General features: G+C 45.3%; 1 protein-coding gene across 1 annotated transcript in view; it reads right to left on the bottom strand.

The window, feature by feature from the left end:
• The window catches only part of GALNT18 (polypeptide N-acetylgalactosaminyltransferase 18), a 258,779-nt gene extending 241,849 nt beyond the window's left edge, over positions 1-16,930 (bottom strand). Inside the window, exon 1 of the mRNA XM_033152496.1 lies at positions 16,197-16,930. Coding sequence (XP_033008387.1) covers positions 16,197-16,431 — 235 coding nt within the window. The 5' untranslated portion in view covers positions 16,432-16,930. The remainder of the gene's footprint in view (positions 1-16,196) is intronic.
• Between the last annotated feature and the right edge of the window lie 439 nt (positions 16,931-17,369).

Below are 17,369 nucleotides of genomic sequence, written 5' to 3'. Positions count from 1 at the left end.
TTCCAGCTGCTGCCCTCCAGATTTAACTAATGCAAAGCCAAACAAAATGTCTTGGTTCTATTTAGTAACTATAACTACACAGTTACTTTATTATTGTTAGAATGAAAATTGAAGGTAGATATCTATGTGGGCAAAATTAGATGCTAATGTCAAAACTGGGTGTGTGTTGGGGAGGTTACTGTTAATGTACAGATTGCTTCAATTCAACGAACACAATAGAACCATCCATGCAAATCCTGGAGAAAAAAACAAAAAGCATTTCATCAAATATAAAATTGATCTGCCATAAATGAATGGTTGCACCACAGGGAACGCCTTCCTAAACAAAAACGTGTTCAGTGGCTGCCTAAACATCATCCTTCTGGGTAACAGTCTGATTTCGGCTGGCAGCAGATTCCAGGGAGCTGAAGCTGCAACTCTAAAAGCCTGGTTTCTAATTCAGGCTAAGTGAACCTATGGTATATATGAAACTCTAAGCAATTGCTCTCAGGTAGTGGGCAGGGTGGTTCCTTAGAAAGGTGGGAGGAAGGCACATAACCATTTCTCTTGCCACTGATTCACCCCAGTATAGTGGTACCTCGGGTTAAGAACTTAATTCGTTCTGGAGGTCCGTTTTTAACCTGAAACTGTTCTTAAGCTGAGATACCATTTTAGCTAATGGGGCCTCCCGCTGCCGCCATGCCGCCGCCGCACAAATTCTGTTCTCATCCTGAAGCAAAGTTCTTAACCTGAGGTACTATTTCTGGGTTAGCGGAGTCTGTAACCTGAGGTACCACTGTAGTTCACTCCAATAACAGCAACCCTGCAGTTCTTTTAAAAGTGGTTCCCCCCACACACTTAATACAGAGTGGCTGGGAAAACCCAGCCAGATGGGCGGGGTAGAAATAAATTATTATTATTATTATTATTATTATTATTATTATTATTATTATTATTATTACAGCTATAGGAAAACATAGATGCTATGACGGATAAACATACCGGTAAATCTGCCTTGGACTTAAATAATCTTCCACAGAATTGGGTTCCCACTTCCCACTTTTTCTGCAACCCGCTGTGTCCCCCAAACATTTGTTCCTGGGGGGTTATGAGACTTTTGGGAATGGTGTGGGATAGTGTATGGGGAGGCTGGAGCTGGAGCTGGCAGACATAATTCCCCATCCTTTTTTGAATAGGGGAGCAACTAGGGACACCTTTTTTCAGTGTGGTGTAGTGGTTAAGAGCGGTAGACTCGTAATCAGGTGGACCGGGTTCGCATCTCCGCTCCTCCACATGCAGCTGCTGGGTGACCTTGGGCTAGTCACACTTCTTTGAAGTCTCTCAGCCCCACTCACCTCACAGAGTGTTTGTTGTGGGGGAGGAAGGGAAAGGAAAATGTTAGCCGCTTTGAGACTCCTTCGGGTAGTGATAAAGCGGGATATCAAATCCAAACTCCTCCTCTTCTTCCTCCATTGAAAATAAAGTCACTTATAACAAGAATGAAACAGAGGATTTCAAAATCTGAATAAACTCTGGAAGTCCTTCTGAAGGTGGGCAGCCTGTTTTGCTACTGAGGCTCTGGTGACACCTTAGCCTTGCATCCACTAAATCAAGGTGCAACTGCCACAGGCAACATGCAGCTGTCACGTGACTGAAGCTGCTCTATTCCCCCTGAGGCAACTACAGAGCTTCACACAAGTTCTAAGGCTTAATGTTATCTAGCAGAGGCAGATGCACAGGTAATATGGAATGTATAATATATACTCATCAATGTTCAAAGGTTCACCTACTCTGCTGTCTCAGTCCTCAGAATTCTTACAAACATTTGTAATTCTTTTGAAGTTCCTGTCAATATAAATAGTTCAAGTAACATTTGACATATCTGTCCATGAAAGAAATTATCAATCACTTTAGCCAATGATCTGGCTTTCAACAAGGTCTCACAAGATCAATAGGAGACAGACAGATGAAGACCACCTCTGGGCCTGCTTTAGCTGGGGGGGGGGATGCTTCCCCTAGGACTGAGGAACCTTACCAAGTTGGCTGGGACTGGGTTGTGTTATGAAGGACTGATGGGGAAACTGCTATCTCCCCTGTCACCACAGCCCACCTTACTCAGCAGTCCCTTGACCCTTGGGAAAGCAAGGGGCCTTGAGGAGCTGCCAGGGAGAGGGTTAGCTTCTGTTCACCCCTTTCCATGGGCAGATCTCTGGATCCAATCCACTGGGACAAAGGCAGCTGGCAGCATGTTGTATGTAGTCCTCTGTTTTGATCTACTGATCAATTAGGCTTTACAGACTTTTAAAGCACTAAAAATACTGTTATGAATTTGAGGTACTAGATGTGAATTGTAGAAATTATTAAACAAGCAGTACTGGTATTTAGAAGAGAAAGTACAGTTCTCCTGGGTGTACAGTTCTCCTATGCAAACTACCATGGCTGGGCTGGTTGAATGTAGGTCATTATGAAACAATAGGCAGTTGTTATCACCTCAAGAGGAATCCCCCAGGGCTGTGTAAAAACAGAGGTTATCAAGGTGATGGGGAGGGTATGAGGTGACAGGAAGGAGATTTGGGTTTTGGCAGGGTTTTCTGGGAAGAAAAAAGAAAGTAGGAAAGAAGGGCAGAACCATATTGGGAGGCTGGGAGAGAAGCACAGGAATGGTGTGCTGGATGCCTTGGACTGTGCTGCTGCGGAGAACAAGCCCTGCTTGAGATAGAATGCTGTGGAACTATCTCCTTCTCCATGGAAGACTCTGGGTGTATATATAAAATAAAACGTATCTTAAAACACTGCCTCTGCCATGTCTGAATTCCCAATGGAAACACGACCCCAGTGAGTGCCTGCACCCTTGCTACCACTTGACAGGGTTGCGTGTGACAATATCTACAAGGCCTGTCACAGAGAAAAAGTAGAGACAAAGTGCCACGCCAAAATAACAATGCCTCTATCACACCTCCTTTTCAACACTGAAAGTACCGGTACTCTACCAGTGGTATTTACTTATCTTTGTCAAAAAGTCAGATCTGCATGCAGCACCACTGCATGTGCACAGAAATACATGCACACAGGTCCTTTCCACCAAGTGGCAAAATACTAGGTGCAAAGGCCTTTATTTCTGTTCCAATACAGCAAGTAACAAGCCATTCAGTGGCCTTTGAACTAGGCCTAAAGGTAAAGGTAAAGGGACCCCTGACAAATAAGTCCAGTCGCGAATGACTCTGGAGTTGCAGCGCTCATCTCGCTTTAAATGCCGAGGGAGCCGGTGTTTGTCCGCTTCCGCAGACAGTTTTCCCGGGTCATGACTAAGCCACTTCTGGCAAAACCAGAGCAGTGCACAGAAATGCTGTTTACCTTCCTGCCAGAGCAGTACCTATTTATCTACTTGCACTTTGATGTGCTTTCAAACTGCTAGGTGGGCAGGAGCTGGGACGGAGCAATGGGAGCTCACCCCATCGCAGGGATTCGAACCGCCAACATTTTGATCAGGAAGCCCAAGCGGCACAGTGGTTTAACCCACAGCGCCACCCACATCCCTTGAACTAGGCCTAGTATATGATAAAGGCTGCTCCAGCACATATTAGAATTTTGATCAGTCCTGAAAACAGCCCTTGATCCAATGTTCTTGACCACATTTTTTTCCTCTACAGTTCAACTATTTGCAGCATCAGAAGTTTTATTTTCCTTCAATCATCTTTGCTCAAAACAATTTATTTCTCTCTGAAGTATATTTAGATAAGAATTTTCCATTTTTTTTAAAATAAATAATTGCCAGAAATGTGCTAATCTGCTGTAGCAGATAGTTTGCTATTTGATGACTCCAGGCAAAGCAGGAAAGCTGTAATCAATACAATGAAGAAAAATGATCTGGAATTATACTCATTTCCCCCCTAAATATCAAAGATATTTTCCAGGTATTGTCAAGCAGACAAGCACATATTGATTTATAGTTATTGCAAATGGCAGGGAAGATTGTTTGACACATAATGACTGCATTAGCTTTGTGTGCTATTTCTCAAGCATTGTAGTTAGCAGGGGAAATGTTTTGTTCTTTATTAGTCGATTTGTTTAACAACCGCATCCCCAAACTCTAACCTATTTCTTAAATTATGGGAGGGGGAAATGGCTCTGGTGTAAAGACAATAAACTATCAAAACAAGCTGCTTATTCCTGACAAGCCACAATAAACTATAAAATCTAGCTTACTTTTACATGCAAACATGACTAGACAACTATTGTAGATCATATGTTGTTGTTCAGTTGTTCAGTCATGTCCGACTCTTCGTGACTCCATGGACTAGAGCACGCCAGGCACGCCTGTCTTTCACTGCCTCCCGCAGTTTGGTCAGACTCATGTTGGTAGCCTCAAGAACATCGTCCAACCATCTCATCTTCTGTCGTCTTCTCCTTGTGCCTTCAACCTTTCCCAGCATCAGGGTCTTTTCCAGGAAGTCTTCTCTTCTCATGAGCTGGTCAAAGTATTGGAGCCTCAGCTTCAGGATCAGTCCTTCCAGTGAGCACTCAGGGCTGATTTCCTTCAGAATGGATAGGTATGATCTTCTTGCAGTCCATGGGACTCTCAAGAGTCTCCTCCAGCACCATAATTCAAAAGCATCAATTCTTCGGTGATCAGCCTTCTTTATGGTCCAGCTCTCATATAGGGGGGATCTATTGTAAAATGTGGCTTGTGGACTCAAGGGACTCCCTCCCACATTGACTTGTGTGTTGAGGAGTCTCTCCCTTCATCTCTGCCATGAAACCTTACACACCATACAGAATTCTTGTGAGTAGTCTATTATGGAGAACACTCCAGTTCAATGGAGCACTATCCATGCCTTTTAGGTGTCACCACTACCACTGTAGAGCTGAAAATGTTATGTAAAACCACAAATTCACAAGGCTTCCTGCAAGCTGGTGAGCATGATGTCCATGTGTCTACCACAACATGCAAATACTCAAAGTATGTATAGGAAAAGGGGTGAACATGCAAGCACCCTTCCCCCAATTTCCCTCACACACATTGCAATCTCCCTCCCCACTAGTCCCTGATCTTTCCTGTGTTGCACAGGGCAAGTCTATAGTGGGCATCTAGTCACATTCACCTGAATACAAGTCAAGTCCACATGCCTGAGGACCCTCCTTTATCATTCAGCATAAAGGGTGGGGAACCAGAGTCCCACAGTCCTCTCTACTGAGCTCTTGGGCCTCTCCCTAGGTTCCAACCACATTCCACACCTTCTGGCTCTTTTTCCTGGCTGCAATATGCTCTTGAACTGTACTAATGCCCAGGGGCGTCGCTAGGGGGGCGCTGGGGGCGGTACGCCCCCGGGCGACAGGGGCCACAAGCGGCGGGTGGGGGCGACAAGCGGCGCCCCTCCCGCCACTCCCCAGGCAACGCCGGTCACCCCGGGAGCAGCAGCGCTGCACGGATGGGGTGCTCCCTCGGCCGTGCGCTGTTGCTCCTGGGGCGACCGGAGCGAGCGGCGGCGCATGGGGGTGACAAGCGGCAGCCCCTCCCGCCATTCCCAAGCGCTGCCGCTCCCTCCGTCACCCCAGGAGCAACAGCGCACGGCCGAGGGAGCACCCCGTCCGTGCAGCGCTGCTGCTCCCGGGGTGACCGGCAGCGTGGGGAGTGGCAGGAGGGGCCGGCGCTTGTCAGCCCCACGCGCTGCCGCTGGCTCCGTCCCCCCGGGAGCAGCAGCGCACAGTGTGTGCGGTGCTGCTGCTCCTGGGGCAACGGAGCGAATGGCGGCACGTGGGGGGGACAAGAGGCAGCCCCTCCCACCATTCCCACGCGCTGCCGCTCCCTCCGTCACCCTGGGAGCGGCAGCGCACGGCCCGACGACGGAGTGCGCCTGCGCGCGCAGGCGCACTCTGTCATCGGATCGCCGCTTCCACAGCCTCCTTTTGAGCCGGAGAGCTTAAAAGCGAGCTCTTCGGCTTAAAAGAGGGCTGCAAAGCGGCGCCGGCACCCCCGGAAACGCCCTGGGGGCGGAGCGTCATGACGTCACAATGTGATGTCACGACGTCCCGCCCCCGGGGCGTTTCCTTTGCCGCCCCGGGTACCGCGGAGCCTTACTCCGCCACTGCTAATGCCTCTCGCTTGCCTTGAGTCGTACCTGTAGAGTCCTGCAGCCTACTGTACAAAGGCAAGAATCATGTCTGTTGCCCCACCCACCATAGGCATGCAGCCTGTAGGTGGCAACACCCATGATGAAATGCAGCTCTTAGGCAGTAAAAAAAAAAATCCCTCCCATGTCCCACATGAAAGCATGCCCTGGCTGGGAAATAGCCTTAATCTTCAGAAGGAACAAACACACTGGTTACAGAGCTGCATTTCCATCTTTTGGCCAGCCTCCCCAGCAGTCTGCTTAAGAGCGATTTGATCTGCAGCATTAGCAGGTGATAATGTGTTGCTTAGCGCTACAAAAAGCTTTGCCTGCTGATTTCTGTGCATCAGACTGCAGTTAGAGGCACAGAAGCAGGCCAGGCTAACAGTCCCCCACCCCACCCCTAGCTAGTTGCCAACCTTATTGATTAAAGGTAAATTACTCTGCACAAAGCTATCTTGCTTTTGCATTCTTTGAGTAGAACAACTGTATAATTTCCTGAATATAAAATTAGAAAAGCAAGCAGTTTTCAAAAGTTGCACTGCCTGTGCTTTTGTTAACCCACTTATTTTTGACCAAATCATCTTTAGCAACTGGGTGTTATAACCTGAATTTTCCAGGTGTGTTACTCTCTCGTGTAGATAAAGCCCCAAGGACACTGCAACAGTCAAAAAAGCATTATGTTATGCTGGGATTACCAGACTGTTTATCAAGTCTGTGGCAAGCTATGACTTGATGAATTGGATGAAAAGCTTCAAAGAATGTGTTTAGGTGATTCACTACTCTAGACTAAAGACTCAAAGCCTCTTGTTAAATTGTTCTTAGAAGTGTGGTATGCAGTGAAAGTGGACAAAAGAGATGACTGCAAACATTTTCTTACCACCTTTGATTTCTCACTACTTGGGGTTTTGTTTAAGTCAAGCAGCACATGTATCCTTTCAATACTCCAAGGCTGATTTCAAAGTGTCCTGGGTAGTTTGGCGGCTTGCCAGAACATCTCTAAAGTGTCAATGCAAATGAAACATATTAATGTGATTGTTCTATTAATTACTTTGATTGCTTTTCCACATTTCCATTACTCAAGATGCATAAAACAATTTTAAGTTTCATAAAGCGCTTTACAATAAATCAATATATATATAAAAAAATCAGAACTGGGCTGCCCTTCTGCTACTTGGTTTATGGAGTCAAATGACCATAGCTGGGATGGTAAAATGGGAACAGTCTTGGGACCCTCCTGCTGCTGCTGGCAATTGATGCTCTGTGTGTAAGCAGCAGAGATGAGAAACACAGCACAGAAGTACGCACTCAGCGCCTCCCTCTGCTTTAGTAGGTGATGTTATCTGCCAGCCAGCAGCAGGGATAACAAACATAGGCAGTTATTGGTTCTTCACTCAGTACAGGCAGGTGGTGTTGTCTGTTCCAGCAGGGATAGCAAATCTAAGGCCATCTGTTGAAAGGCGTCTCCCCAATATAAAGTGTCATTTGTCATTAATTTAGACTGGGAGGTGGGGTAGAATCCTTATTCGGCTTTCTTCAACCAGCCTGCTGGAATTTTTAGATTTTCAGAATTATCCTGGATGAACTCTCTTCTACAAATGAATAAAATGCATCACATTACATTTTTATATATATATGGAGAAGGCAGACTGTCAAACAAACACCTGTGTGCCATAAGTGGACTTGGTCCATTCATGAACACTCCTTTTAATGGCTCTCATTAGCTCTGATTTTGTAATTGACTTAAACTACTTTTCTATAACTGTCCTGCTTGCAAGAACATTTGATTCTGCTGCTGTGTTTGATCAAATTATTCCCAGATCCCACACACCCCAAAACATATTTGTTCATGCCTGCTGAACAACTTCCTGGGCCCTTGGGTTGGCTTCCTTACATTGATGCCTCTCCTTTTGTGGTCAGTTATATGGGTGATGTACAGATGTAATAAACAGACAACAAATACAACTTTCTGGAGCAATCTTCAAACTCCACAGAAGTGGCATCTACCATTAGTGGCATGTTCCTCGTGGCATGAGAAAAGATATGTCATTTGGGCCAAGCTTAATGAAAGTGGAAGCACATTTCTGCACATCTCAAAATACTATGCTGCATAGAAATATATTGAAAGTGATCCCTACCAATCAGCCTAGCTTGTCACTTCAGTGGAACCACAAAAAGTTGCCTTATACCAGAGAAGACCACTGGCTCATCTAGCATTGTCCACACAGCTAAATGCACCTAAATTGAGGCAGTTCTCTAGGTTTCAGACAGAAGGCTTTCCCAGCTCTAGCTCCAGATGTCAGGGATTGAACAGTGGATGTTCTGCACACCAAAATAATCTGTTCCACCACTGATCCTTCTGTAAATGTGCTGTTGCTTTATTTCCATCAGGAATGTACCAGGATATAAATGTACCAGGAATTTTCCAATGAGAGACACAGACAGAAAGAAAATGTTTCTGATTTTGAAGATTTACCTCTTTCCAAAGACTGTCTGATCTGAACACTAGAAAGGAACAGTCATTTTGCTGCACTGCAACAGTTGTATTTTTTCTTAGACTAAGCAATAGCAATGTTTGGAGCATAGGAAATAGTAAAGTGCAGGGGGGTTACTAGAGAAGATTTGAGAACATATCAACACCTACCCTGCTAGAGATTCAAATCTGAAAGGTCACAGAGACAAATGGAGGGAGCTTCCCCAACTTAAGTTTTTTTCTGGAGTAATAAACCATTCCGTTCACATCAGATGGAATGAGCATTTGGCAGCAAAATTTTAAGTACTTAATAATTGTTGCTTAATAAGTTTAAAAAAACTTGCCAGATTCTAGCAAGACCAGTTTCAAATTCCACTGTAGTCTATTTTTGAAGAATTCTCAGTCATTTTGAACACGGACATGCAAGTAAACTCAGGAATAAAGAGGTGGGAAAGGGTTTGTTTGGGGAAAACATTGCTCCTCATGAATCCAAGATGGAAAAACTTAAGTTTTGCAAGGGATACTGAACATCTTTATAGTGTTTTAAAGTACAGTGTTTCTAAGATCCAACAATAATTAATTTTTTAAAACCACATTGTTAAAATATGAAACAAACTGGCCCAAAGCACAACACATGAACATGTAGCAGCTTGCTGTTGCAGCTCTGACATACAGTATATGCTGCCTGAATTGCAGCTGAAGAATTTTTAGTACGTAAATGTACTTAACAAGACTTCACTATGCTGTAGCTTAACGCCATATTTTAAAAGTAGATAAAGTTTAAATGTCATAAGTGAAAGCAAAAGTGAGCATTTAAAACACATTTCTCACACTGAAATGTGTATGTGTGCTTCTCCCCCCTTCCAAAATAACTGAGGCTTTTAAACTGCTAATTTCTGCTAGAATCGTGCCTCCAGTCAGCATGATATCTTTTTATTTCACCTCAAAATTCTGTTTTTCTAGAACTTGTCAGAAGTACAGAGGGGAGCGGGTCAATTTAGAATGTTTGGATATGTTACGTCTTTACAGTGCTTGTAAGTCAACTCCATGACTGAAAGCTGCAAGACCTGCTCCCTGCCTTGCAAGTCTCTTTCCACCAAGCTTGAGAGGGTGTCGCCCTAACTATTTGATTTGCTGACTCCAGCTACAAAAGCCAAGGCTGACAAAGAGGCTAAAAATGATCTTTGCTGCAGGTCCTTCAAGACCTACTTCTCAGGATGCCTACAGACTCTTGGGATAGGGTATTGCTTAGGGGCTTTTTTAGGGGGCAAGATTTAACTTTGGAGATGTTACAAAAATTAATATCCATAACAGCAAAAGTATTTTTTTCAATTGTATTATGTATGACATGTGGGATAATTGATTTTGTTATGTATGTTTTGTCATGCTTTTATTTACTACTTATGACTACTTTTGTTATATATTTGCAATTATGTAAATTTTTGCATGTTGTAAACTGCCTTGAGCATGATTTTAACTATGAGAAAGTGGCATAAGAATAACCAATCATGATGAATCTCTTCATCTGAGATTGTGGATTTACTGTGGAAACCTTTCAACTGTACAAGATTATACTACATCCGGCACCCCCAAACTCAGCCCTCCAGATGTTTTGGGACTACAACTCCCATCATCCCTAGCTAACAGGACCAGTGGCCAGGGATGATGGGAATTGTAGTTCCAAAACATCTGGAGGGCCTAGTTTGGGAATGTCTGTACTACATAAATGAAAGCAGAAAATAAAACACAGTGGGACAATTTGTGAAACACATGGAATAGTACTTCTCTCCCCCCCCCAAAAAAAAAATCACTTATTAAAAGGTCCATTACCTAAGCCATTTAAAGTTAATGCATGAGAATTCAGCTATTTGCAGCACAGCAGTGCCATCCATCATGGAATTTGTATTTGGAAAACTGATCAATTTATCTTCATCATCATAATCAACTATTATTTATATAGCACCGTCAGTATGCCTGACACTTTAATAGGTAGTAATAATAGAGAAGCTCCCGGTTCTGAGAACCAAAATATTATATATGGGAAACAAAGGAAAAAGTGGTGGAGGTAGGCAGGTAAACACTATCAGAAAGCAAAACTGCTTGTTTGTTTGTAGGCTCTAAGAAAAATGGAAATCACTGCTTCTTACAGTGATCAGAGGGGGTTTTCCCCCAGTTTACTTAGTGTAGCTCCCAAAGAAGAAATACTATTCAGCTATTCACTGCTAATTAATATGAAAATCATAAAAAATAGTGAGTTGATGCAATTGTATCCTAGCTTGCTCCGATGCCGTTAACTATAGTTTCCAAGTTCAGACAAAATGGGAACTATAGTTGATGAAAGTCATCCTGCTTAGTTTGCCATTTCACATGAAGGAATTCTCTGTATGTGGCTAGAAGGCACATTCATACCTCATCTTCTTAAGTCAAGGCATGGTCGAACACCTTCATAGTTACTGTGGTCCTCAAGTCTTCATATGGTTGGTGATAAGTTAGAGGCATCAAAGCTTTCCTGTACCGAACGTGTCATATGGGGTCTGAGAATGCCACAAGGAGCCTTTCAAAGCAACTCCTATTTTCATATCATCATGTGTACAAAGGATAGTGTAAGTAACCATTTCAAGGAGCTCATGTATTCACACAGAAACAGATGCCTTTGTCAGAAATGCAGAAGAGCTTATATACTTTCGAGTATAGCTTTCGACCTTCCATAACTTTATCGAATAACTTTTTAGAAAGCATTATTTGCTAGGAACTACTGTTTGTCCTAAATTTGTTGCCAATAATGATTTCTATTTCATTACATTATTCCATGCACTGTATCAAACAACATTTTATCCTGGAGGCATGAAACATTGTTTCCTCTTACCTACACATACACACTGATTGATTCCAGAATTCAATAAAGCAGCTGTCCTTTCTTAGCCCACAAAATTATGATTAAAGTTTAAATTATAGTGGGATCCCACTTTGGGTTGGTTTTCAGACCTCTTCCAGTTGTTGGAACTGTTGAATTTCTGTTTGGGGTCAAAATATAGGTACCTGACAGCCTCCTTTAAATTACCTTGAAAATGTTGCTACATTCTCTCTTTAGCTTTTATGTGTAGCCATTCAAAGGTCTGGCAGATGCAATTTCATGCCAAACCAATACTGTGTTCCCATTTTGTTTCCTTGGGAGCGTCTGCCAGATACATTTTCCTGCCATTTACTCAAAGAAATCTTTGTGTTTGGCAGAACACAGTAGATTTATATAGCCATCTTTGTGCATTATTTCACTTTGAACGCCACTACATTAGAGAGTCTACTAAGGTCCAATGAAAGGCCTTGATAACCCCCCTCTCCCCCAGTATTTATTTACAGAATTTCTCCAATATCCTACAGAGGAACTAATATAAGACTTTCACTTTTTGTGAACAGATAAAAAATTATTAGTTTTTAACCTAGCACTTCAGAGAGTGTTAAGAGTGACATGTATCAGCTCAGTAACCCATTCATTAACCATGTACAGTAAGTAGGCAGTGTCAATGGTTTAAATCTCACCTCAGCCATAAACTTACTACCGGTAAATAGCCATAGACAAATCACAACCTTTCAAGCTTCATCCTCCTTATCTTCAAATTCTATGGAGATAACACTGGCCCAACTCTATAAAGTAGACTGGCATCATTATCCCCATATGCAGATGGTGATGCTGCAATCCTATACACACTTATTTGGGAGTATGGCCCAATGAATTCCATGGGCCTTACTTCCTAGTAGATATGCACAGGATCATGCTGCAAAGCTAGCACAAGTGGCTTGTGGCCACTTCTTTTAAGTTCATGTTTGAGATCCAAACTAGCCCCTTTCTGCATCAGAGTTCACCCACTTCACCACACCACATCAGATCTCTTTATTTAATTAAGGTAAAGGTAAAGGTAAAGGGACCCCTGACCATCAGGTCCAGTCGTGTCCGACTCTGGGGTTGCGGCACTCATCTCGCTTTATAGGCCGAGGGAGCCGGCGTTTGTCCGCAGACAGCTTCCGGGTCATGTGGCCAGCATGACTAAGCCGCTTCTGGCAAACCAGAGCAGCGCACGGAAACACCGTTTACCTTCCCGCTGGAGCGGTACCTATTTATCTACTTGCACTTTGACGTGCTTTCGAACTGCTAGGTGGGCAGGAGCTGGGACCGAGCAACGGGAGCTCACCCCGTGGCAGGGATTTGAACCGCCGACCTTCTAGTCAGCAAGCCCTAGGCTCTGTGGTTTAACCCACAGCGCCACCTGGGTCCCCACTTCAAATTCAAGTGGCCAGTTCTTTTCTTGGAACAAATTTCACAACTCCCTCCTACAGAGACGTATTTGGAAATGGAAAGAAGCCAAAGGAGCAACCAGTTGCTGTGATCTAAATCAGTGTTTTTCAACCACTGTTCCGCGGCACACTAGTGTGCTGCGAGATGTTGCCTGGTGTGCCGTGGGGAAAACTGAAAAATTACTTTATATATATTCAATATAGGCACACAGTTAATTTTTTTTAACATTTTCTAATGGTGGTGTGCCTCGTGATTTTTTTCATGAAACAAGTGTGCCTTTGCCCAAAAAAGGTTGAAAAACACTGATCTAAATTGTATGGATTAATATATTAATTTATCTGTAAAATGACCCACAACTGCTTCATTTTAGGATTGCTACTCATGCTTGTCCATTCACCAGTGAAATCAGATTCAGAATCTCAGGTCAAGTTCAACACAACAACTACCGGTATATATTCTAAAACAACAATTATCTGCATACTTACTACGGATCAAATTCTAATAAAAGAATGATTGTACTATCCTACATTTGCTTATGTCCAGCATTATCCTGATAAAGAATAGCCTTATGTATTATTCAGAAGAACATCTAGTCCCAGACTCATAGCACTTCTAAGATCCCCAGCACACCTTGTTCCCACCATGTTATCCAAGTAGCTGCCAAGAGTTTACATGTAGAAAGCAAGGATCCACAAAGACATCAGATCCAGCCTCCAAGGAATGCTTCACCCGCTGTTGCTTCCATGGTGCCCAGTGACAGCTGTGGCACACACCTTAGAGGCTGGATCTGACAACTCCTTGGCATCCCTCCCCCATACCACCTACGGTATTTGCCAAGCGGCCTCTTGGGGAATAGGAAGCCCTATTGGTCTCCTCCCACCCTTGTTCCCGATGTAGATCTTACTCAGACATTCTTTTCTGGATTGTGGGGGGGTTACATTTTGTGGTTTGCCTCAGGTGGCTAAATATCTTGGGGCAACCTTGGTAGAAAGTATTGTGTTTCATAGCACATTCTACCATGGAACCCCTTCTTGTGTCCACCTTTTCACACCAGCAGAATATCACAAACCATGACTTTGGAGTTTGACTATGCCACTGCCAACTATTTAGGACAGTGTGTCAGACAAAGTATTGGAAAGAAGCCTAGTGGAGTGATGACTCCAGAGACCTCATGTGAACTGGAGCACCTTATGTTTTTATTACTTTAAAAAACAACACTCTGCCTTCTGCTGCTATAACAAGACGATATTCCTCCTTGATAAAAACAAAACCAAGTTCTAGGATCCCAAAGACAGCACCAAGAAAGTTTGGCACTGGCAGACCCACATTGTATCCTGAAAGGAAACTGTTTTAGCATTTGGCCCTGGTTTTTCCAATAGAAAGGTGGAGGAAGAAATGTGCATTGTAACAATTTGCCTTTATAAACAGTGCATAACAAACCAAATCCAGGAAGCAAGCTGCAAAGAGACCTTGTAACACCACCATTTACATACAAAAACCTAGGTCCCAAGCATACTCTGCAATGTATTTCACATATTTTCACCAAGTAACAGCTCTAGCATTCTAGAAAAAAAGGGCAAAGCAGATCCAGGAGAAAGGAAGTCTGTTTGCCAGCTGTAAAAGAAGCATAATTCTTTTATTAGGTTCAGGTGGAGACAAAAGAACTGAATCCTACACACCCCTGGAAAAGTAGGTTAGTACTTGATGGTGTTACAAGACATTTGCTATTTCAATAGCAAACCTCTTATTCTAGTACATTACAATCCTAGAGCTTATAATGGATGCTATCCCACAGGTACGCAGATCAAATAACTACATGTAGTGTGTTATTTTTATCTCACAATCTAAAACCCAAAGTGAAAAACACAGTGAAATCTGTTAAAACATGTCAAGGGCGCCCCCCTCCAGAAAAAAAAATGCAAGGGGAAATGGGGGTAAGAGATAAACAGTTTAACTCTTCCTTAGCTACCAGCTCCTAAACCAGTTGGGATGACATTTCCCACCCAGTCAAAAATGCAAAGCGTACATTACACACTGAGTGCATTGGAGATGCCAACAACCATTGAGGCAGGGATGGGAGAGAAACAAGGAAGGCCAAAAGCAGAATCTTGGCAATGAAGTCGTTTTTGGTAACCTGCCTGCTGCAAACCCTCCATCCTTTACTTAGGAAGATACAGCCAGCCTGGCAGATATCAAATTAGCATGCCACCGGTTACACCATTACAACCAGGACCAGACTCCTAAATGGCCCTTCCATACCAGAGCATCAGCACATTCTAATAAACAAGACGCAAAAAAGACCCCAAACCCCAGATATTATATGCATATGCAAAAGTAGTTAATCATACTAGGCCAGGAATTGGAGGACAGAAGATGGGGAGGAGGGGCGAAGAGAGAATGAGAAACAGCTCTAATACAACCCCCCAGGGAAAGCAGCTCAACGGATCGAAAGGGGGGGCACCGATATCTCCATGGAGCAAGCTCTCCCAACTCTTCCCACCCAGCGTCGCTTGAACGACCATCTCCTAGCAGGTTTCTTGCAGCAACGGGGACACACACAGCACCCACCCAGCTCGGCGCCTAGATTCCGCTCCTGGTGCGCTGCTGAATAGGATCGACACCCCGCAGCCTGCCAGCCACCCCGCGTCCCCGGAGCTCAGTCCTGGCCGAGCAAGGCTCACCATCTTATCGGCGACGTGCGAATGCCCGAAACTGCTGGCTTCTGCAAAGCTCTGGGTTGGCACGGCCATCGGTGGAGGCTCCGGGAGGGCATCGGCTACATTTAACTTCTTCGCGGTCGGCGGAGGGAAAAGGGGGCGGGGGGGGGGGAATCGAGCCAGCACCAAACAGCCTCCAGGAGCCCCCTGCCGCTCGCTCACCCAAAAGCTTCTTTCAGTCGAGGTGGTGCGGGGGGGGGGGGGGCGTAGAGAGAGAATAAATAAAGATCAACCCAACAGGGCGTCCCTTAGCCGAGCCAACAGCGTGCGAGCTCCGCAACCGGCGGCTGCGAGAGATCCCGCGCTCCTCTTCTTCCTGCTGCAGCCGGGCCGGAGGGCTCGCCAAGCAGCTAGCCCGCAAGAGGCGGCGGCAGCCACGAAGGAACTTTCGCCTGGCCAGGAAGAGTCAGCCTGCTGCACAAAGCCCCCGATTCTTCCCGCTGAATGGATCTCTCTTCTCTCTGCCCCCCCCCCAAAAATCGCCCTCCTCCATCCCGCCCCATGGCAAAAGGCATTTGACCTGGGGGGAACCACTACACACACGCACACGGTTAAAGAAAAAAAAGCATTAGTGCAACCTGCAGACACGATTTAGACCAAGAAAATTGGAGAAAGAGACGAAGTACCTTGTATGTGCTGCTTGATGACATTCTCCAAATGGTCCAGCCTTTCTATAATCCTTAAAGTGTCCCCTTTGTCTTCCTCTAACTTTTTCTCCGAGATCGGCTCCTGCACTTTCACATAGACCGTGGCAATGTAGTTGGTCACCCAGCCCACGTAGAGCAAGCAGATGATGTTAGTCATTCCACTCAGGATCACGCAGGTGGACACCAAAGTTTTGGTTTTCCTGGTGCAAACCATGCTGAGATCCCTCCATATAGCTCCAAGGAAACCCTGTGGTCCGGTTACCAAACGGGGCGGCGAGGGAGAAACACACAAACCCACAGCACGCTATAAAGAAATAGTCGGTGTGTATATTATTAACAGCCTTCCTTCACTTTCTCCGAAGACTGGGGAGCGCGGGGCACGCCGCTCAAGTCAGTGAGTTCCCATGCGAAACGGGGGCTGCTCCCCGGACGAGGAACATCCCTTGCCTACCCCGAAGCAGAGCTGGGGGGAGAGTTGGCGCCTCGAGGATCCCGCAGGCTTAAAATAATAAAATAAAAAGAGAGCCTAAAACTTTTTTTGCTTTCCCACCCCTCAAGAGCCGCACCAAGAGCAAACCCGTCCTCTTCCAGGCTGAGCAGCTTCGCTCCGGACGCCAGGCGCGTGGAAAGGTGCGGAGTCAGGTGCCCAAGTGTTGCGAAAACTTTGTTCTCCTCGTCGGCGCTGCTTCCCACAGCCTCGCAGCCACCGCTCCAAAGCCAGCCCTTGGAAGCCGCGAGCGGGCGAGTCGGTGTGTACGGCCCGCAGACCGGCAGGCGTCCTCTCCAATGAACGACAGGCGCCGCCCCGAGCGCGCTGGCGGCACCGATCGCCCGACCAATGGGGAAGCGGGAGGGGCGAGGCTTCGTCAGAGGCCCACCTGCTGTATTGCATGCCTTCCTCTCAGCCGTTCACTTGCTAGCTCTGTGTGTTGTTAGACGCGCGCGGTTAGCGCGAGGGCGTTTGCGCGGTGGAAACTCCCGGCCAGGGGAGCCAACCTGCAGCGCAGATTAAGCTAGGAGGCTCCTGCAACCCACCCACCACCCACCGGGCCTGCTGAAGTTTTACCGCCCTTTCCGAATGTGAGAGGAAAAGGTTAATTCTATTCGTTTCTATTCCTCTGCTTCTTAGAGAACCTGCTGCGCCTCGCTGTT

The sequence above is a fragment of the Lacerta agilis genome, chromosome 1, assembly GCF_009819535.1.
Source record: "Lacerta agilis isolate rLacAgi1 chromosome 1, rLacAgi1.pri, whole genome shotgun sequence".
NCBI lineage: Eukaryota > Metazoa > Chordata > Lepidosauria > Squamata > Lacertidae > Lacerta > Lacerta agilis.
The sequence above is the reverse complement of the archived record's forward strand: the minus strand, read 5'-3'. Positions and strand labels throughout refer to the sequence as shown.